This window comes from Myotis yumanensis, unplaced genomic scaffold (genome assembly GCF_028538775.1).
Source record: "Myotis yumanensis isolate MYYU_CA2020_CCGP unplaced genomic scaffold, mMyoYum1.0.hap1 SCAF_23, whole genome shotgun sequence".
NCBI classification, from domain to species: Eukaryota; Metazoa; Chordata; class Mammalia; order Chiroptera; family Vespertilionidae; genus Myotis; species Myotis yumanensis.
In genome coordinates, this window is record NW_027223774.1 from 13,194,126 (window position 1) to 13,216,642 (window position 22,517).

At 56.7% G+C, this 22,517-nt stretch overlaps 2 protein-coding genes across 6 annotated transcripts in view; one reads left to right on the forward strand and one right to left on the reverse strand.

Annotated features, from left to right (window-relative positions):
* Positions 1 to 6,356: 6,356 nt before the first annotated feature.
* On the forward strand, positions 6,357 to 17,106 carry CKM (creatine kinase, M-type). Its single transcript, XM_070401800.1, has 8 exons — positions 6,357 to 6,458; positions 8,895 to 9,105; positions 10,098 to 10,252; positions 11,072 to 11,204; positions 13,832 to 14,003; positions 15,334 to 15,457; positions 15,917 to 16,106; positions 16,621 to 17,106. The coding sequence occupies exons 2-8, from the start codon at positions 8,913 to 8,915 to the stop codon at positions 16,797 to 16,799; spliced, it is 1,146 nt and encodes a 381-aa protein (XP_070257901.1). The 5' UTR covers positions 6,357 to 6,458; positions 8,895 to 8,912; the 3' UTR covers positions 16,800 to 17,106.
* A 3,590-nt stretch (positions 17,107 to 20,696) lies between these two features.
* MARK4 (microtubule affinity regulating kinase 4) overlaps positions 20,697 to 22,517 on the reverse strand; it is a 30,685-nt gene continuing 28,864 nt past the window's right edge. For 3 of the 5 annotated variants that reach the window (XM_070402296.1, XM_070402292.1, XM_070402293.1), the window contains one exon: positions 20,697 to 21,651. In XM_070402296.1, the coding sequence (XP_070258397.1) occupies positions 21,315 to 21,651 (337 nt within the window). In that variant the 3' untranslated portion in view covers positions 20,697 to 21,314. The remainder of the gene's footprint in view (positions 21,652 to 22,517) is intronic. The other 2 variants (XM_070402294.1, XM_070402295.1) reach the window with 1 other exon arrangement.

A 22,517-nucleotide genomic window follows, 5' to 3' on the forward strand; every position in this document is an offset into this window, starting at 1 on the left:
GATTTTTTACAGAGAGGAAGGGAGAGGGATAGAGAGTTAGAAACATCAATCAGCTGCCTCCTGCACCGCCCCCTACTGGGGATGTGCCTGCAACCAAGGTACATGCCCTTGACCAGAATCAAACCTGGGACCTTTCAGTCCGAAGGCGGACGCTCTATCCACTGAGCCAAACTGGTTAGGGCTTATTTATTTATTTTAAATATTTTTATTGATTTCAAGAGGAAGAGAGGAGAGAAAGAGAGAAACATCGATGAGAGAAGCACATTGATGAGCTGCCTGCTGTACACCCCCTACTGGGGATCGAGCTTGCAATCTGGGCATGTGCCCTGGCTGGGAATCAAACCCGGACGGAACTTCTTGGTCCATGGGACGGTGCTCAATCGACTGAGCTATACCAGCCTGGCTGTTGTTCCACTTACTTATGTACTCAATGGTTGATTCTTTGTTTTTTAAAAAATACTTTCTATTGATTTTTTTTTTAGAGAAAGAGTAAGGGAGAGGGACAGAGAGAGGCATGTACCCTGACCGGGGATGGAACCCTCAACCTTGGCCAATCGGGACGACATTCTAACTGAGTTATCCAGCGAGGGCCAGCACTGTATCTTTAGCACTAGAAGAGATGACGCAACGTAGGTGCTCAATAAATATTTGTTGAGTGATTGGTTGACTGAATCAAGTTCTAGAAACGTCAATTTGTCCAGACAGGACTCACATGTTCTAGCATCATAGAAACTAGCTCAAGGCAAGCTTTCCTGAACGCCTGCAGAAGCCTGGTCCCTGCACTACAGGACGTATCCAGCAGGGGGCGCTGCTGGCCCGTGGACCAGGCCGTTAGACTCCCAAGCCGCTTCATACCAGTTCTCCAAGCCCCAGTGCACAGGCTCCCTCCTCTGGGAGCTTTCTCTGACCTCCACTGGCTTCCTGAGACGTCCTTCTGGGCTCCTGCAGTCTCCTGGGACCCACATCCCAGCCCTGCCCACTGCGGGTCACCGTCCCCCACACTGGACTCACTATTGTGTCCCCAACACCAGCCAAACACAGAGAAGGCACTGAGCGGGCGGGTGCTGGTTCAACGATGGAAAGTAAAACTCAGATTCACAATCTAACTTCTCCAGATGATGATGATGATGATGATGATGATGATTTTGTTAATCTTCACCAGAGGATATTTTTTTCATTGCTTTTCAAAGGGATTGGAAGGGAGGGGTGGAGAGAGAAACACCGATGTGAGAGAGGCATATCGACTAGTCGCCTCCCGAACTCACCCGACGAGGGGGACAGGGAGTGAACCCACAATAATTCAGGTACATGCCCTTGACTGGGAATCGAACCCGAAAACCTTCGGTGCCCAGGCTGATGCTCTAACCACTGAGCACACCTGCCAGGGCTCCAGGCTTTTAGGGAAGATGGTGTAAGGGGGCAGCTGAGCCCCTCACTCCCAACTCTTTTGGCCTCAGGACACTGGCTGGTGGTTCTGGACCTGCCACACCCTCGTTAGGAGGAAGTGCAAGGACTGCAGCCAGGCAGCCCAGGTGCAAAGCCCTGCTGCGTCATTCGCTGGCGGTGTGACCCCTGAGCCAGGAACTAACCTCTCTGGTCTTTACGTTCCTGGTCTGTAGCACAGGACTCACAAGGGCAATCTCCTCTGTGACGCTGGCGTGGGATTAATGGGTAATCCCTGTGAAAGGCTTAGTTCAGAGCATCGCATGGAAAACACTGTGTGTGGGTGCGGGCCGGGGCCCGTGGGAGGGAGTTGGACCGGGTAGATCTGAGTTCAAATTCTCCTGTTGTAGCCCAGGCAGCATGGCTCAGTGGTTGAGCGTCAACCTATGAACCAAGAGGTCACAGTCTGATTCCTGGTCAGGGCACATGCCCAGGTTGCGGGGTGGCTCCCCAGTGGGGGACATGCAGGAGGCAGCCGATCAATGATTCTCTCTCATCATTGATGTTTCTATCTCTCCCTCTCCCTTCCTCTCTATAGTCAATAAAAATATATTTTAAAAAGAAATCTCCTGTTGCCATTTCCTTTCCATGTAACTTGATTGCAGGCTCGATCACCAGCCTGGGTCGGGGCATATGCAGGGGCAACCAATTGATGTGTCTATTTCACGTCAATATTTCTCTCTCCCTGTCTCTCTGTCTCTCTCTGTCTCTCTCTCCCTCCCTCCCTTCCATTCTCTCTCTCTAAAAAAAAAGGAAAAATATTGGTGAGGATTAACAAAAAAATAAAATAAAAGTTCACTGACTTTAAGATTAGGACCCTTCAGTGAATGGTTATATCTCAATAAAAAAGTAACTTTAAGGAACTAAAATATGGGAGGCAGCCAATCAATGATTCTCTCTCATCATTGATGTTTCTATCTTTCTACCCCACTGCCTTCTTCTCTGAAATCAATGAAGAATATATATATATGTAAAAAGAAACTAAAATATGAATAGATGTGACCACCCATTCACTGCAAATATAACATTTTCCATGTAAATAATAAATTTGGAATAACAGAATGGAAAACAACCAAACCAAACCGAACCAAAAACCCTAAGATGCAACTAAAGCAACACCTAGAGGACAATGTATAGCTAAATTGAAAAATATTACTTTGGATGGCAGGAGGGGAGTCATGAAAGACTATGTGATTTGCCTGTCTTCCCCCACCCCACCCCCACATGGGCCTGGCAGCCAGTTAATTGCAGGGCTGCTGCAGGCCGGGCCTTGCTCTCCAAGAACAAGAAGTGAAGGGCAGGTCCCTAACTCTCTGGCTCTGGGGCTGGCTTGGATTTACCTTTGTCTTCTCTGAATCAGATGGCATCAGGGACCCCCAGGATTGGGCCATGGGGGAATGTGGCCGCCACCTCCTCAGGGGAGAGATAGGGACAGAGAAGGTGGTAGGAAACAGAGAGGGTTCGGAAGCAGGTCGCTCTGCAATGCCAGGGCCTTGGGGTGCAGGGGAGTGTGCAGGCTCTGGCATTCCGGAATGCCAGCTGTGACTTTGAGCCACTTCCTTGCCCTTTTCAGCCTCAGAATCCCTCCTCTGGAAAATGGGGCCTCGGCATAAAGAGGTAGGACCTGGAGGGATTATGAATACAAACTCAGGGACGGACTGTCTGGTCAAGCCTAACTCTGCTACTCCTCAGCTGTGTGACTTTGGGCAAATGTCTTGACCTCTCTGGGCTTCGCTTTCCTGATTTGTAAAATTGCAGTACCCACTTCATAGGACTGTTGGGAAATTACATTGATTAATACACATAAAGTGCTTGGACCCTGAAGCCAGACTGCTGGAGTGATAAAGGGGGCGTGGGGAAGTGGGTACAAATGATCAGGGCCTGAAGACCTGCAAAGGGACTCTGGGTTGACGACGGAGTCTGACATTGTCGAGAGGCCTAGAAAGGATTTTCACCAAAGCCTGAACCCAGTCTCCACAGCCCTGAGCCAGTTTGTCTTTCAGTTCTGCTCCTTTCCAGCTGTGTGACCTTGGGCAAATCACTTAACCTCTCTGAGCCTTATTGTCCAGAGTGGACTAACTGCAGAGGATTCGGGGAAACCAAGTTTCTAGAATTGCTGGCTTCTCCAAAGGAGGCCTTCATAGGGTGGTGAACTCCCCAAACATAGAAAGGGCTTTCGGAGCTGTGTGGCCAGAAAGAACGCCAAATGTGATTTGCCTGTCTTTAGAGGGCTAAAGCAGTGGTTCTCAACCTTCTGGCCCTTTATTTTTTATTTTTAAATATATTTTATTGATTTTTTTACAGAGAGGAAAGGAGAGGGATAGAGAGTTAGAAACATCGATGAGAGAGAAACATTGATCAGCTGCCTCCTGCACACTCCCCACTGGGGATGTGCCCTCAACCAAGGTACATGCCCTTGACCGGAATCGAACCTGGGACCCTTCAGTCCACAGGCCGACGATCTTTCCACTGAGCCAAACTGGCTAGGGCAACCTTCTGGCCCTTTAAATACAGTTCCTCATGTTGTGACCCAACCATAAAATTATTTTCGTTGCTACTTCATAACTGTAATGTTGCTACTGTTGTGAATTGTAATGTAAATATCTGATATGCAGGATGGGCTTAGGTGACCCCTGTGAAAGGGTCATTCGGCCGCCAAAGGGGTCGAGACCCACAGGTTGAGAACCGCTGCTCTAAGGGATTATCAGGGGCCCAGGGGGCTGAGCTGTGCCACCCTCCAGGTGTATGATGTGGCTAGGTCCCGTCTCTCCCCTGCTCACAGCCCTGAGAGGCTCCCCTCCCTCTCACAGGGGCTGGAAACTCCCCACAGCCCCTAGGGCCGTACAAGTCTGCTCCTGTCCCCTCTCCAGCCTCCTGTTCTCCCTCCCACTGTCCCTCTGCCCCAGCTGGGCCAGCCCTGGGACATCCTCCCTGCCTCTCAAACAGGCCAAGCCACGCCCACCCCCGGGCCTTTGCACCTGCTGCTTCCCTTCCAGATTCCCCTCATGGTTGGCTCCCTCAGGTCTCTGCACCGGTGTCACCTCCCAGAGGCCTGACCTCCCCTCCCCTCCCCTCCCCGGCTGTGCCACTGCTCATCCCTTACCCTCTCTCATGTTCCTTCAAAGCCCTGTTGCCCTGACAGGACAACATGCTGTTCACTGTCACTAAACTGTCACTCCATTAAGGCAGGGGTGGGGCTGTTTCCTGCTGTGTCGGCAGTGAGCGCATAGATGTTAAAATGATAAATGCGTGACCAACCCGGCCGGGTGGCTCAGTGGCTGAACCAGAACGTCATGTTCCATCCTCCCTCAGGGCACATGCCTGGCTGGGTCCCCGGTGGGGGGCGTGCAGGAGGCAGCCGATCAATGCTTCTCTCTCATCACTGACGTTTCTCTCTCTCTCTCCCCCTCCCCCTTCCTCTCTGAAGTCAATAATATATATACTAGAGGCTTGATGCATGAAATTCATGCAAGAGTAGGCCTTCCTTCTCCCGGCTGCCAGCACTGGCTTCCCTCTGGCACCTGGGACCGTGTTTCCCTTGCAGCCCCAGCTTCATCCAGAAGGTTGTCCGAAGTACTCCGGTCTAATTAGCATATTATGCTATATATATTTTAAATGCATAATGATTCCAGCCCAGGTCCTTTTAGTCTCCGGGCCTCGGCTTCCCTAACCACGCAGGAGGCCTTTGCACGCTGACTTTGCTGGGAAGGGACAGGTGGAGGAGAGACCAGGGTCTGGGCCTCAGGGAAGCGTTTTCTAGGCGCCCCCCCGCCCCCCCACCAGGAGTCCGGGGAGAGCGGAGAGCACCCTTCTCCCTGGTTCAGCCCCCACCTGCCTGGGAGCCCCGGGGATGAACCCCGGAGGGACGGGGCCCCAGGGAAGGGCACGTCTCTTCTTTGCCATCCCGGGCGCTCCCTGCGCTCGCCCCGCTCGCCCTGCAATCTTGGCGCCTCCCAGGCGGAGGAAGCAGGTCCCCCCCGCGCCTCCCCGGCTTCATAGGCGCCCCTCCTCCGCCCCGGGTCCCAGCCGAGGCGCCCGGAGCTCCTGCTCCGCCGGATCTTCCCCGCGGGGCTCCGAGGTCTCCGCGGAGTCGCCGCCCGTCCCCTGGGGGTGGGGCGGCCTCCCGGGGCCTCCGCTGCCCTTGTAAGGAGGCGAGGCCCCGGGACACCCGAGCCGCCAGGTTATAATTAACCGGACACGTGGCGACCCCACCCCCCACCACCTGCCGCGCCCCCCCAGCCCCAGCCGCAGCGCCCGGAGGCTGGGCCTTCGCGGAGGAGGCAGCGCAGCGCGCTCTAAAAATAACTCCCCAAGAAGTAAGAAAGAAAAAAATAAAATAAAAATAACTCCCCGTCGGGGCGAGTCCTTCCCTGTCCCCTCCGGGCGGGCGGCCTCCACCCCGGCCTGGAGTTTGAATCTCAGCTCAGCCGAGCCTCAGTTTCCCCCTCGCACACCCCGGGGGTGGAGTCTGCCGGGCTCCCCGGCTGCCCAGCCCCAGCTCCCACTGGGCCGCCCGCTCCCTGCGGCCTGGGACGGTCACACCGCCCTGCTGGCCCGCGGCTCCTCCTGTGCAGACACTGGGTACCCGGTGCCCTGAGGCCACGGCGAGGTGCCCCCAGGGCAGGGCTCAGGTCAAGGCCACTGGGGACTGAGGAGAGGCCTGCGCGGGGCGGGGGCCCGGGAGGGTGGCCCCTACGTGCCTGGGACGGTCCCCGTGTCCCTGGCGGGGGGCCAGCCGCGCGCGCCAGCCCGACTCAGCACTTGGTCAGGGGATCAGCCGGAGGCGCTGCCCCGGGGAGGCCCATAGAAGGCCTGGGGCTGGGCGCAAGGCCTGCCTGGGTCCAGGGTGGGCACCGTGCCCGGGCAGCGAGGTGAGAGGCTCAGCTGCCCTCCAGCCCCTCCCAGCCAATGGCACGGCCCAGGCCCCACCTATATAAGGCCAGGGCTGCAGGCGCCTCCTCCGGGTCAGTGTTGCGCCCAGGACACAGACAGCCCTTTCAGCACAGCCCAGACAGGTACCGCCCGCGGTGGGAGCCAGGGTGGGGTCCGGGCGGCCCGGGTGCGGGAGGCCAGCCCGGCGGTGGAGGGGCCTTGCACGGGGGTGTGCCCCACACCCTCCTGCACGCGGCCAGGCAGCGAGGGGAAGGTTGGCCTTGTGTCTGTGAGCCCCCAACCCCGCCTGTGACTTGGGGCCTCCGTGGCAGAGGGTCCTGGCGGGGGGGGGGGGGGGACCCCGGAGAGGAAAGGAGACTTGGCAGCTGTCCCCCCCCCCCCCCCCCAACTGCAAGGGGCTGTGGGCCTGGGCTGTGCTCCGATGGTTGGTCACCAGAACTGGGCGCCACACGCGGTGGGAGGGTCTGGGCGTCACCTGTCAGGGTCTTTGCATGTGTGACCATGTGGGTCCCTGTCGGACTCACAACAGTGCAACATGTCTGCCTTTCTGTGGCTCCTGCTCAGGGGCCTGTACCCTGGGTGTGTCGCTGAGCTTGGGGTGTGCGCGAGGGACTGTTTATGGTGGTGTGTGTGTGTGTGTGTGTGTGGCTCTGGGGCTATTTTTACTCTGTCTCTTGGGCTCACCCGCCTTGCTCAGCGCCTTCCCCTGGCAGGTCCCTAGCAGGGATGGGGGTGGGTACACCCTCTGAAGGGGGGTTTCTGGGCTGGAAGCCCTTGAGCCCTGAGGCCTGGATGCGTGTCCTCCCGGCCACCCTGGCCCACCTGTCTCCAGCCTGCTGACTTGGTGCAAGCCGAGCCCCTGGAATGTGGGGAGAGCAGGGGGAGGAGGTGGCAGCTGGGGGGCGGGGGGAGAGGAGTCTGCCAGATTCTAAAAATAATTTCCAACCCTGGACAGCAGCTCCTAAGGTCTTTCATGGGTCCCCCCACCCTCGCCCCCAGCCTGATGCCTCAGCCTTCGGCTTACCCTGGTCCCAGTCTTCCCACCGTCCTGTCTGCTTCCCATCCCTGGAGCTGGGAGTGAGCACCCCACGCCTGCCACCACTGCGGAAGGTCCTTCCTTCTGGGTCTTGTGAACGAAAGTAATAATAACAATAATAGCAGCCATTCCTGTTGGCACAATTCGACGCCAGGGCCTGTGCTCAGCGGGCTACGTGCCTGAGCTCAAAGAATCCTCCTGGAAAGCCCCTGGGGAAGGCTCAGCGCACAGGTGACAGAGGCTCAGAGAGGCTGAGCAACTGGCCTGGGGTCACACAGCAGGGAAATGGCAGAGGTGGGATTTGAACCCAGTTCTGCCGGCCCCAGAGGCTGAGCTTTTCTTCCCAGCTGAGCCCTGCAGGAGACTTGTCAGCAATAGGGGGGGCAGGCAGCCACCCAGCCCTCCTGTCCTCCCGGCCCCTCACCCCTTGACTGAGCCCCTGGAATCACACCCAAGAAGCTTCAGAGTGTCCCTTCTCTGTTCACACTCATTCCCAGCAGCACCTCCACCTTTTCGCCAGCTCCTCACACCGACCTTTACAACAACAACAGCAGCTGCTGCGCAAAATAAAGGCTGACTGTGTGGCAGGCACCATTCCAAGTGCTTTACACACATTAACTCCTTTAATCCTCCCAACCTCCCCACGAGGTGAGCGCTTTTCTGACCCCTATTTTACAGATGAGTGATTTGAGGCACAGAGAGGTTAAGCAACTTGCGCAAGGTCACACAGCGTGTAAGTGGCAGAGCTGGAACTGAAACCCAGGCTGCCTGATTCTAGGACCAACGTTCTTTCTTTTTTTTTTTTTTTTTTTTAATATATTTTATTGATTTTTTACAGAGAGGAAGGGAGAGAGATAGAGAGTTAGAAACATCGATGAGAGAGAAGCATCGATCAGCTGCCTCCTGCACATCTCCTACTGGGGATGTGCCCGCAACCCACGTACATGCCCTTGACCGGAATCGAACCTGGGACCTTTCAGTCCGCAGGCCGACGCTCTATCCACTGAGCCAAACCGGTTTCGGCAAGGACCAACGTTCTTATCCAGGCCACAGTGACCACTCCAGCCCGAGGGTCCCCCCTCCTGGAGAAACTGAGTCTCTCGAAAGGTTATTAGTCAAAATACATCCTGTCTGCCGAAACCGGTTTGGCTCAGTGGATAGAGCGTCGGCCTGCGGACTGAAAGGTCCCAGGTTCGATTCCGGTCAAGGGCATGTACCTGGGTTGTGGGCACATCCCCAGTAGGAGATGTGCAGGAGGCAGCTGATCGATGTTTCTCTCTCATCGATGTTTCTGGCTCTCTATCTTTCTCCCTTTCTCTCTGTAAAAAATCAATAAAATATATTTTAAAAAAAAAATACATCCTGTCAAAACGCAGCGGCCCAGAGAGGGGCCCCGCTTGCTGCAGGTCACTCAGCACGGGAGTCAGGCCTGGCCGCAGGGCCTGCTGTGTGTTCCCTCCCTCCCTCCCTGCCGGCCGATCTCTGCGGGAGGCTGTAACCTTCGCTCCGCTCTTCCCACCAGGCCCCCCACGCCGCCGCCATGCCGTTCGGGAACACCCACAACAAGTACAAGCTGAACTACAAGCCGGAGGAGGAGTACCCGGACCTCAGCAAGCACAACAACCACATGGCCAAGGTGCTGACCCCTGACCTCTACAAGAAGCTGCGAGACAAGGAGACTCCCTCTGGCTTCACTCTGGACGATGTCATCCAGACGGGTGTGGACAACCCAGGTCAGCAGCGCGGGGACCCGAGGGGCGGGGCCGGGAGGGCTGCCTGCCGGGCTCCATCCTACCTCCCGGCCTCAGTGTTCCCATCTGTAAAGTGGGGGCCATATACGCACGGGGCTGTTGTGAGAAACAAACAAGTCTGTGCGTGGGAAGGGCTTGGGACAGGACCTGGCCCACAGCAAGCCACTCGCTAAACGCACAGGAGTTTCCTGCGAGATTCCCGGAGAGCCCTGACCCTCCTGGGCCCCTACATGCTAGTGCGGCGCGGGCACAGTGAGCGCCAGCATCTGGCATCTGGCGGGCGCGCTGGTGCTGTGGTCCCTCCTCCAAGGACACCCGCCAGGCGAGGGGATCAGGTGGCAGGAGCGCAGGTCCCAGCCTCCGCCCCCAGCTCGTCCTGGGGTGCAGGAAGGAGGCCTCTGTTTCCCCCAGGAAGTCAGAGGGCCTTGCCAGTCTCCTATGTGTGGAGGCTGATGGTCTAAGGTTCTGGAACATTCTAGGGCAGCGGTTCTCAACCTGTGGGTCGCGACCCCTTTGGGAGTCGAACAACCCTTTCACAGGGGTCGCCTAAGACCATCGGAAAACACACATATAATTACATATCGTTTTTGTGATTGATCACTATGCTTTAATTATGTTCAATTTGTAACAATGAAATTGGGGGTCACCACAACATGAGGAACTGTATTAAAGGGTCGCGGCATTAGGAAGGTTGAGAACCACTATTCTAGGGGGAGGTTCCCTGGCCTGGGGACTCGGGAGTGGTGATATTTTTAGTCCCTGTGCCTGGTCCCCTGGGGCCCGTCCCTCTCCTTTGCCCTGTCCCAGCATCCTCCCCACACGCCCCTCACCTCTCCCAGCCTCCCCTCCAGATGTGACCTCTTCACACTCACACACACACACACACACACACACACGCCCGCACACGCAGTCTACACCACACCCAGAAGCCCAGGCTGCTGGGGACGACCCCCCTCACCTCACCCGACCCCCAGGTCACCCCTTCATCATGACCGTGGGCTGTGTGGCCGGCGATGAGGAGTCCTACGTGGTGTTCAAGGACCTCTTCGACCCCATCATCCAGGACCGGCACGGGGGCTACAAGCCCACCGACAAGCACAAGACCGACCTCAACCATGAGAACCTCAAGGTGGGCTGCCCCGAGGGGGGTGAGGGGGGGGAGAGGGGAGGACAGAGTGAGAGAGAGGGGGGAGGAGGGGGAGGAGAGGGGAGGAGAGGGGAGGACAGAGTGAGAGAGAGGGGGGAGGAGGGGGAGGAGGGGGGAGGAGAGGGGAGGACAGAGTGAGAGAGAGAGGGGAGGAGGGGGAGGAGAGGGGAGGAGAGGGGAGGACAGAGTGAGAGAGAGGGGGGAGGAGGGGGGGAGGAGAGGGGAGGAGAGGGGAGGACAGAGTGCAGAGAGAGGCAGGAGGAGGGCCAGAGCCAGGGAAGACGCAGACGGGAGGGCACTCAGAGAGACGCAGAGACACAGAGATCAACAGATGGAGAGAAACACGGGGAGAGGGACAGAGGAAGACAGACAGGAGACAGAGGGACAGGAGCGGGGGGGTGGGGGGGGGGCAGAGAGAGAGAGGAGCCAGGCACAAAACAGACCTGTAGAAAGGGAGAAACGGAGAGGATGGACAGAGTCAGAGACGGCGGAGAAACAGGGAGAGAGATGAAGAGAAACAGAAGCAAGGGAAGAGCGGTATGGAGAACAGACAGGGACAGACAGACAAGAGAGACAGAGATGGAGAGACAGATGGAGAGACAGAGACAGAGAGATAGACGGGAGAGACAGAGATACAGAGGCAGGAGAGACAGAGATACAGAGACAGAGAGTCAGAGCCCGGGTGAGGGGTGGGGGGAGAGGCCACGGGGAAGGAGGCGTCTAAGGAAGCAGCAGAGAAGCCGGGGGAACGGGGAGGGTTTGGGGGCACTGGGAGGCCCTGACACCCCACCTGCCCTCCAGGGTGGAGACGACCTGGACCCCAACTACGTGCTCAGCAGCCGCGTGCGCACGGGCCGCAGCATCAAGGGCTACACGCTGCCCCCCCACTGCTCCCGCGGCGAGCGCCGGGCTGTGGAGAAGCTCTCCGTGGAAGGTGAGCCCGCCCCGCCCCCTGCCGGGGTCACCGGCTCCCCCAGGGGCAGATCTCTGGGCCCCCGGGACCCCCATGTTCTAAACGTGCAAGCTGCTTGGTAAACCCTAGGTGCCTGCCGGGCGAGGGACAGGGCCGCATCCTCCTGGTGGGAGTGTTGAGGGACCCTGAGCAGATCCATGCGGACACCCAGCTGCGCCAGGTGCTGAAAGGCACCCAGTCACCCAGCAAGTGTCTATGGCCGGGCTGGTCCTGTGTGTGGAGCTGGGGCTCCCAAGATGAACAAGACAAAGTCACTGTTGTCAGAGCTGGTGGGGAGATGAGAGGGTGTAAACACAGAAACCCAGAAAAGAGCAAGGTAATTCCAAAATGCAAGCCAAGAAACAAGGGGTGTGGCAGGGAACGGCCGGGTGTGTTGGGGGGAGGCTATCCTGTGAAGAAGGAGTTGAGACCTGACTGATAAAGAGCCGAGACCTTGGGAAGGGTGCCAGCAGGTAGCACAGCAAGTGCAAAGGCCCTGAGGTGGGAGGAAGAGCAAGGAAACCATTGTGGCTGGAGCGAGAGGGTGAGGAGATGAGGTCAGAGGGGGGTGGGGGTCAGGTTGGGCAGAGCCTTGTGGGCTGTCAAGAGGACTTTGGCTTTGACTCTGAGGGAGGCGGAAGCCATGGGAGGGCGGTGAGCAGAGGAAGGACAGGTTCAGATTTCCGTGGAGCCCTCTGGCTGCCAAGTGGGGGACAGACTGTGAACAAAAGTAGGAGCAGAGAGACCGTGAGGGGGCAACCATAGTGGTCCAGGTGAAGGGCGCAGGGTGACAATGGGATGGGAAGAAAGAGTATGTTTTGGAGGTTGAACCATCAGAACTCATGTTGTTCTGATAAACGTTTAACTGGCTCTCAAAAAAAGCAAAAAAAAAAAAAAAAAAAAAAAAAAAAGCCCTGATTTGCAGTAACTGCCAATTTCTGTGGTGTAAATTCTCCTACGATGGCCAATGTTAAGTTATGACGTCATACAGATATGGGAAGAGATGAACAGCACATCACCCTATAGTGTTTCCAGCACACCACACAGCTATGGCAGAGGAAGACAACTTCAAGAACATAGATAATAGTAAATATAGTAAAATCGTTAGGAAGTTATAGTGCTGAGTATTATTACCTTTGTTTTATTTTATTTTTTAAAAATATATTTTTATTGATTTCAGAGAGGAAGGGAGAGGGAAAGAAAGATAGAAACATCAATGATGAGAGAGAATCATTGATTGGCTGCCTCCTGCACGCCCCCACCAGGGATCGAGCCCACAACCTGGGCATGTGCCCTGACTGGGAATCAAACTGTGACCTCCTAGTTCATAGGTCAACGCTCAACCACCGAGCTACGCTGGCCAGGCTACCTTTGTTTTAAATATAATTTTGTTTGTAGATTACTTTAATTACATAGTATACTAGAGGCCTGGTGCATGAAATTCGTGCACAGGAGGGGTGGGGGGTCCCTCAGCCCAGCCTGCACCCTCTCCAATCCGGGTCCCCTTGGGGGATGTCTGACTGCCGGTTTAGGCCCGATCCTGGAGATTGGGCCTAAACTGGCAGTTGGACATCCCTCTCACAATCCTGGACTGCTGGCTCCTAATTGCTCACCTGCCTGCCTGCCTGGTCGCCCCTAACTGCCTCCCCCAGCCTGATTGCCCCTCACTGCCTCTGTGTGCTGGCCTGATCACCCCTAACTGTACCCCCTGCTGGCCTGGTCGCCTCCAACTGCCCCCTCCCTGCTGGCCTGGTCACCCCTTACTGCCCTCCCTGCCGACTTTGTCACCCCCAACTGCCCCCCTTGCTGGCCTGGTCGCCCCCAACTGCACACCCCCTGCTGGCCTGGTCGCCCTTAACTACCCCCCCTGCCAGCCTGGTACCTCTTACTGCCCCCCACTGGCCTGGTCACCCCCAACTGCCCCACTCTGCTGGCCTGGTTGCCCCTAACTGCCCCCCTGATGGCCTGGTTGCCCCTCATGGCCCCCCACCGGCCTAGTCGCCCCACACAGCCTGCTGTTCAGTTGTTTGGTTGTCCCTCACTAACCCCCCTGCTGGCCTGGTCGTAGGCAGCCATCTTGTGAGGGCGTGAGGTTTAATTTGCATATTACCTCTTTATTATATAGGATGGTATATGATATATAACATATAGTATATGATACAAATAATGTATATTATGTATATAACTAATTATGAGTTACATAAATATGCATATGTTCAAATATACTTATCATATACATAATACATATTTATCATCCATATGATAATAATTTTCACTGCTGGCTCCCCAAATCCTGAGACCGTCTATCTGGCCAGCCAGTAGGCGTGGCACCCCCACACTAATGCCTGCAGGTGGATTGGACATGAGGGTCCAGGGAAAGGGAACATCATGGTTTCTGGCTTGAGCACATGATGTGGCCTGGCAGACTGGGGAGGAGCACGTTTGGGGGGGTCATGAATTTGGGATTAGACGTGGTATTTAGGCACCTTTAGGACATACATGGGGCCAAGGCCCAAGCCCGTTCGGGGCAGCAGTGTGGGGTCCCCGGGGCCTTCACACCCCGCTTCAGGAGGGACAGGCTGCTGACCACTCCTCCGTGTGCCTCTCAGCCCTCAACAGCCTGACGGGCGAGTTCAAGGGGAAGTACTACCCTCTGAAGAGCATGACAGAGCAGGAGCAGCAGCAGCTCATCGACGACCACTTCCTGTTCGACAAGCCCGTGTCCCCGCTGCTGCTGGCTTCAGGCATGGCCCGCGACTGGCCCGACGCCCGTGGCATCTGGTGAGACCCCTGTGCCAAGCCCTGCCCTCCCTCCAGCCTCCTCCAGTCCCCCAGGACCCTCCTCGTTCCTCCACCAAAGGCAAGACCATAAGTGAGTGTGTTTCCAAGAACCGGAAAATGACCTCGCCCCCCACCCTTGCCAGCCCTGTGGTCTGTGTCACATTTTGGGAAACTTGGACCAGAGAAGTGGCAGTTGGGACCTTAGACTTAAATGAGACTCTGGGTTCAAATCCCAGCGCTGCCACTGACCAGCTGGGTGACCTTGGGCACATCCCTGAACGTTCCTCTCCCCAGGTTCCCATCTATAGGACAGAGGTCACAGTACTTTATGGCTGTGGGGGTTCTTGTGAGGGTTAGAGTTCATGTATGGAAAGTATAGAAAACAGTGCCTGCCCCATAGTAAGAGCTCAGTACACCTTGCCTATTAGTATGATCCTGTTTGTTTGTTTGTTTTTTGGTGAATCCTCACCAGAGGATAGTTTTCCATTGATTTTTTTAGGGAGAGTGGAAGAGAGAGGGAAAGACAGAGAGAAACACCGATGTGAGAGGAACACATCGATTGGTTGCCTCTTGCACGAGCCCCAACCTGGGCCTGGCCGGGGAGGAGCCTGCAACTGAGGTACGTGCCCTTGACGGGAATCGAACCCGGGACCCTTTGGCCCCTAGGCCGACGCTCCATCCACGGAGCCAAACCGACGGGGGCTAGTATGATCTAATTTATTACTAACGGCTGTTGAGAGTAAGGCTTTCTGTAAATCTCTGAATCTCCGATTCTGATAGTCAAAGGTTTAGAAAGGTTTTGAGAACCTAGGTTTCAAGTGAAAGGAGAGTAGAGAGCCTAGGGCCAAGATTTACAGATAAGATGATTCTAAGATTTCAAGATTTTCAAGATTTTTAGGTTCTAAGATTCCACTCATTTCAGATTCTGTGATTCCCTGGTTTCAGACATTTCCAGACCGGAAGTGTCACGGTTCTCACTGAGACTGGGGCGGAGATGTCACCATGTGATAGGAAGGTTCTCTGGTCCAAGACCAGATGTAGCATTTCCAATATTTATCCACCTTGACTCCGGGCTCTGAAGCTGAGATTCTGAGAGTCTGTACTTGAATGCTGTTCACAGACCTAAGCCCCTACGAGTCCTGGTTCCAGGATCTGAGCTCTCACGGGCGTGTGCGCTAGTCCTCAGGTGTGGGCTGCGGTTCTGCAGAGAGATGCCGCCTCCTCCTGCCCCTCAGCCCGCTGCCCTCTAGCGGTGGGTATGTGTTTGGAGAGGGCGCGAAAGGGGGTCCCCCGGAGCTGATTCCATGGCCTCCGCTGCGCCCCACCTTAGGCACAACGACAACAAGAGCTTCCTGGTGTGGGTGAACGAGGAGGATCACCTCCGAGTCATCTCCATGGAGAAGGGGGGCAACATGAAGGAGGTTTTCCGCCGCTTCTGCGTGGGGCTGCAGAAGGTGGGTGCCTGCGCTGGCGACTGACTTCTGACTGCGCCCGGGACGCCCCGCCCTCTTGGCGAGGCCCCGCCCCCACCCCCCAAAACACCAGCCACCAGCCCACACACTCCCAGCCCTTTCCAGGGTCACGCCCACTGGCAGCCGGCTCCTCCCTATACTCCCCAAACTCCGCCCCTTCGGACGCGTCCAACCCCATTTCGAAGGCCTCGGCTCCTGGGGAACCTCCAGGCCCCACCCCCACACTCAAGCCCCGCCCCCAAGAGCCCAAAGCCACGCCCCTCAGCATCCTGCTGTGATCCGTGCCGTCGGTCCTTTCCTCTCAGGGTTCCCCAGCTGCGCCCCCTCAGGACCCGGCCCCCACGCACATCCTCACGTCCCGTCCCTTCCCACGCCGTCCGGGTCTGGGGGCGTTTGGGGGCGCCCGCTGGCGCTGACCCCGGGTCCTCTCACCTGCCTCAGATTGAGGAGATCTTCAAGAAAGCCGGCCACCCCTTCATGTGGAACGAACACCTGGGCTACGTGCTCACCTGCCCCTCCAACCTGGGCACCGGGCTGCGCGGAGGCGTGCACGTGAAGCTGGCACACCTGAGCAAGCACCCCAAGTTCGAGGAGATCCTCAGCCGCCTGCGCCTGCAGAAGCGGGGCACAGGTGCGGCCCCGCCTCCCCGCGCCGCGCCGTTGGCGGGGGGGTGGGGGGGAGGGGCTTTTTCGGTGGCGGATGGGGAGGTGGAGTGTCCCCGCGAGCTCTGAGGGTCGGCAAGGGCTGCCCCTCCGAGCCTCAGTTTCTTCCCCTGCAAATGCCCATCAAAACAGCCTACCTCATAGGCGTCGGCATATCACCATGGTGACAGAATACACACGGTGTACGTCCCCGCCCCCTGGGGGCTTCAGTTTCCCAACTAAAGGGGCAGACGGTCGGGATTGGACCCCAGTGGCCCAGCTGCAGAGCGCACTGCCCACCAGGCTCCATTTCCTTGCTGGATAGTAGGGGGCGAGGTAACTGAAGCCGGAGGTGTGGGCCCCGACGGACAGCCATTTAGGAGGCTCTGCGAGCATGTAACCCTCAGTGCAGGCGGCTGTCGCGATGGGCGCGGGGACGGCGTCCCGGGCCCGCTCTTGGCACCTCCCCTCCCTCCTCAGGCCCCCGCTTTCTGCTCCCGCAGGTGGCGTGGACACAGCTGCCGTGGGCTCCGTGTTCGACGTGTCCAACGCCGATCGGCTGGGCTCGTCCGAGGTGGAACAGGTGCAGCTGGTGGTGGACGGTGTGAAGCTCATGGTGGAGATGGAGAAGAAGCTGGAAAAGGGCCAGTCCATCGACGACATGATCCCCGCCCAGAAGTAGGCGCCCAGCCCGCCCGCCGCCGCCCGCTGGAGCCCCCCGCCGAAGGGAAGGAAGGCCCGGCCCACTGGAGACACGCCCCTGGCCCCGGAGGCCGGCCTGCAACGGCTTGGTCACCGAGGGGCCCCACCCAACCCTTCTCGGAGTTCCTCTTCCAACCAGAGTTCCAACCAATGGGCTCCTCCTCTGGGTTCCGGCCAATGAACAACCTCTACTTTTCCCGGAGCTCTGCAATGGGGAGCGTCCTCCACACGTGGCGCTCATGCTTTTCTCCACTCAAAGCAACAAATAAAAGCAATGGTGGCCTTAACCTTGTGGGCCCGTTATTGAGGGAGGAGGGGGGGACTTTTGTAACTGACTTCGAAGTGGTTTGCCCTCTCTAGGCACGTTCTATCCCCTATGCGGCCAGGTTAGGGTAGAGAGCAGTGATGGCGAACCTTTTGAGCTCGGCGTGTCAGCATTTTGAAAAACCCTAACTTAACTCTGGTGCCGTGTCACGTATAGAAATGTTTTGATCTTTGCAACCACAGTAAAACAAAGACTTAAGCCGGGGCCCTTCCAACCTCGGCTCCTGCTCATAGTGGCTCAGATCTCAAACACAGGGCTCGGGAGGGAGGAACCCAGGCCAGTGTCCGGGACCTGAAACTGGCCCGCAGGCTTCCAGTCGAGGCCTCACATGCAGGTCCTCACTGAGCCTCCTTATGCCTTCCACGGGCCTCCTGTGAGGTCTGACTTCCTCCCTCTGCCGCTACTACGTCTTTTCAACTTCTCTTTGCCCAAGAACCTGCCATAGCTCCCGTGTTCCTTAAAAGGCATTCCTATTACCTGTCAAGCCGGAATGCACTCCGTTTGCTGAGGCTCATTTTTCCTGTTCTTCCCCGTGGTTCCTCTATACAGTGGGGCCTTGACTTACGAGTTTAATTCGTTCTGTGACAGAGCTCGTAACTCAAATTACTCGTATGTCAAATCAAAAAGTGAACGAGTGAGACACGTGATGCTGGGCTGATGTTGTGGCGTTCACTGTGACGTTCGCTGCGCCAACTAGTGGTGGGGTATCTGAAGCTGGCTCGTAACCCGAATTTTAGCTCGCAACTCAAAGCAAAAAATCAGCCGAGAGATGGCTCGTATCTTGAAAAACTCGTTAGTCGGGACACTCGTAAGTCAAGGCCCCCCTGTATACTCTTTGCTCCTTACACTTGCAATTTCCACCTTAATGTCTTTGCGAAAGCTGTTTCCTCCTCCAGCAGGGACTTGGGGCAGGGTATCCGCATGAAGTCTACAGAGATTGGCCTTCTGGAGAGCTTGGTCCCGAGAAGGAGCAGGAAGAAGGAAATTAAGGCCCAGGGATCCCCCAAAATCCCCAGAGAGATGACAGAAATAGGAAGGGTAGGAGTGGCTCCCAGGATGTCCTTTACAAGACTGTCCCCAACTGAGGACCCATCACTAAGCCCAGCTCCACCCCAGAGGCCACACAGGTCACGACACTGCGGGGGCGACAGGCTGAGTCAGTCAAATCCGCAGCCCAGGCGTCCGGCAGCTGCCATGCCCACCCTGCCCCTTTGCCTCGTATGTCTTAAACCCACCCTTTTCCTCCCCACCTTCGGTTGGTCCTGCCCCCACCTCTTCCCTACTCTTTTTAAAAAAAATCATTTCTTGATGAGAGAGATCTATTTGTTGTTCCACTTATCTATGCATTCATTGGTTGCCTCTAGTATGTACCCCGACCGGGAATCAAGCCCACAACCTTGGCCTCTGGGGACAACGCTCTTATCAACTGAGCTACCTGGCCAGGGCCCTGTTCCCTCCCTTCACAGCACAAACCTGCCCCTGCCTCCCCCTTGCTCACAACCAAGGGTTCCCAGGGCCCTCAGAATAGGGCCCAGGCCCCTCTCCACAATCTTCAAGGCCCTGTCAACATCTCCAGCCTCCTCTCACCCTGAATCATAGGCCATTTGCTGAGGAACCTGCACTCCCTTGCTTCCCAGCCAATCAATCATACAGGCTGTCCCGCTACCGAGAACTCCCGCACCATGCACCTCACCGCCCCACCGCCCCACCTAGCTGCTCCTTTCAGGGAGCCTCCCCCCACACCTCCCGTGGCTGAGGCTGGCTCCCCTTTGCCCCCGCCCCCCCCCCCCCCCCCCCAGCACTGCTCAGTCTGGATCAGCACCAAGGACACAGCTGCCTCCTTCACTGAGCTGAGCCCTGAGGGCAGGGCTGGGGCTGTCTTTGTCACCACTGTGTCCCCAGCACAGGGCTGGTTCCCCCACCCGCCCTTTCCTGGCCTCTCAACTATAAACAACTTTCAGCAGTTCGCTCTCCTGGCCTCCACAACAGGGGTGCCTTTCTGCCGCAGGCCCTGAATTTTTCAACACCGATCTCTCAATCTCTGCTACCCTTTATTCCTTGCCTATCAGCCTCATGAGGAGCTAGGGTTGACCCTACCATGCCCCAAGCGGGAAACTGAGGCACAGTTAGGGCTCTTTCCTGCACACAACCCTCCATGGCTCTTCAGTGCCTGGGATATAAACCCAGCTTGCTCACTTTGGCCCACAAGGTGCTGGGTGAACAAGACCTGCCTTCCCATACTGGAGTTTTAATAGACAAGCAGTCCTCAACTGCTTGTCTATTAATATATATATATATTAATAACATATATATAATTAGTTATTCCTCATCTGAGGATTTTCCCATTGCTTTTCAGAGAGGGAGGGAGAGAAACATCGATGTGGGAGACACATCAATTGGTTGCCACCCGCATGAGCCCTGACCCGGGGGCAGGGAGCAAATATGCAGCCCAGGTATGTGCCCTTGACCAGGAATCGAACCTGCAGCCCTTTCAGTGCACAGGCAGACTCTCCAATCACTGAGCAACCGGCCAGGGCAACTGCTTGTCTATTGAACTTCCATTTCCCTGCTGTTCAGGACTCATCAACTTTCCTCTGGGGAACCTCGACATACAGCCCTTGCCAATTGGTTCAGGGATGGTCACATGACCTATCTGAGCCAATTAGAATCTGTCTTGGAACTTTCGCTGGAAGTTGGCAATAAGGAACTTTCTGCTGCAGGAACTAAACTGGAGCAATGAAAGTTGGAACTGCTGGGGTCACGTTCCCAACAGGGAGTGTCTACTGGATAAAACTACTAGAATGAAACTCATGCTAAAAAAAAAAAAGCACAGATGAGATGATCTGCTGCCTGGACCCAGCCACACCCAGTCAGGCACCCCAACTATTAAATAACAAGCAAACAAATGGCTTTTAGCTTAAATGTAGATGGATTATTAGTCCTAATTCAGCATTGATCTTGCTAATTCTCCCGGCCACACACACACATAGCAGCCCCAATAAATTACCCACAGTTCTCTGAAGATATACCATGCATCCCGGCTTTTGTCCAGGGCATACCCAATACCTGGTAAACTCCTACTCATCCTTCAAAACCCAGCTCTGGCATTGGTTCTTCTGGAATGCCTTCCTCAACCTCCTGTCTCTTCTGGGATCCCCCAAACAACTGTTTCTTTAGTGTTTGTCATAACCCACGTCCCCCATAGACAGGGCTCCTCTGTCTCCATGTCCAGCACTGGCCTGGCACGGAGTAGGCACCGATCAATGACTGTTTATTGAATAAATGTACTACTGGAGTAGGAAGTGGCTGAGAGTCCAGTATAACATGTGGGTGGGCGCATGAGTGGATGAATGGGGGTCCCAGCTAGGAACTGGGGGCCTGTGGATGAGGCTTTCTGTTCTACAATCATCCTTGACCCTCACACCCCCACTACTCCCATTCTGCAGATGAGAAAACCGAGGCTCAGAAAGGAGAAACCACTGGCCCAGTCACACCCCTCCTCTTCACCTCACGTGTAGATGAGGGCAGGGAAGGAAAACCCCAGGGACAGCGTGGAGGAGGGGGACTTCCCTAAGTTTATTGGACAACAGGCTGCAGGTGAGGGGCCGAGAGGAGGAGGGTGGGGGTGTAATAACTTAAAAACCGGAGGCGACAGCGGCAGCTCCTCGGGAGATCTCTGCAGAGGGAGGGCGTGGGGGTATTTACAAGGATTTGTACAAAGTGCCCCGCACCGGCCTGGGGCGGGGAGGGGAGTTCGAGCACGCCGGGCAGGGAAAGGGAAGGAGTCTGCCTCTGATCCCCACTCCCAGCCCCCAAATTCGCAGGTCTATAGGCTCAGCAACTCTTCCTGCCCCGGCCCAAGGCCTAATTCTTGAACTGTTGGGAGGAATGAAAAAGTGTCCTCAGTTTTCCTCCAGCCCCTGCCCTGCCCCGAAGTCTCCTCAGGTGCCCGATGCAGGTGAGGAGGGTCAGGACTGGCTGAAGGCGCCCCTTGCTGAGCCCGCTCACCCTCCTCTCCTGCCCGCATCCCCAGAGAACAGCAGAGGAGACAGTCTTTGCCCCCAAATCCACGTCAGGGCAGCTGGGGGGTGACCAGGGAGAATCCCCTCCCCGACCCCTTTCCTCCTGCAGACGTGAAGGAGCCGAGGAGGACGGGCCCAGGGCCGTGGCTCAGAGCTCGAGGTCGTTGGAGATGCGGGTGACGAGGGTGCGGAAGGCCAGGGCAGTGCCCGCCACGCGCCGAAAGAGAACCCCCCGCAGGCCCGGCCGGGGCAGCTGGCAGACCTCCACTTCAAAGTGGGACAGGGGCTCGGGCCCGCCCGCACCCCCGTGCAGGCAGGCCAGCAGGAACGGCTGTGGCTGGCGGCAGCGGCAGCGGGCGGCCGCGGTGGCCTGGCGCAGAGCTGCCATCAGGGCCTCGGGTGGGCGCGAGCTGGTCAGCTTCACACTCCAGGGGAATCGGAGCAGCCGGGGGGCGGTTTCCGTTTGATCCCAAGGTAGATGGCAACTGAGGAGGGAGGACGTTAGAGGTCACAGATGGGAGAGGAGAGAAAGGCAACCCACTGTCCCCTCTTCAGGACAGACGCCTAGGTGTCCCCTCTGAGCTGTCTCCTTGTCATCCCCGGGCAAAGTTTCAGCTGGACATACATTCCCACGTCTCCCTGCAGCTGGGCATGGCCTTGTCTCCAAACTCCAGGATGTAAGTGGACATGACATGCGGCACCTGCACACACAGCGCCTCCTCCAGCGCACACTGCAGGCCCTGGCCCCTCGTGCCCCACGTCCTGTGAGCTGTATCAGCGGCAGCATGAGGCAGCCACTGCTGTGAAGGTGGCGACCGGCTCTAAGGGACGGTGATGCAAGAACCTGGCTCCCCGAATGAGCCCGGGGAATGGAGCTGCCCTGCCAGCCTGGCCTGGCCACATGGTTTGTGTAAAAGAGAAATTTATTCCTGTCTATTCTGGGGTCTCTTTGCTCCAGCAGCTGGGCTTGTTTCTTAACTAATACATCCTTCTGGTAAGAACAGTCACTTTTCCCTGGAGGACCAACCTTCTCCACTCTAGACCACGGGTTCTCACCTAGAAGGGGTACTTCTGGGGGCTTTCTGATGGTCACAATGTCTTGGGATGGGAGCACTGTGGGCATTGATTAGCTTGTGTATGGGGAGGGTCAGGGACGACACATGTTCTGCAATGGGAAGAGGGCCCTGCACAACGAAGAAATATCCTGCCTCGAGTACCAAGGGTGTTCCTTCTGAGAAGTACTGCAGATCTAGTCTTTCTGGTTTAGGTGGGGCTGCCTGCCTCTCAGTGCCAAGGGTGAGCACAGGACTCAGTTCTGGCCAATGAGAGCATCCCATCTCCCTGGTTACTG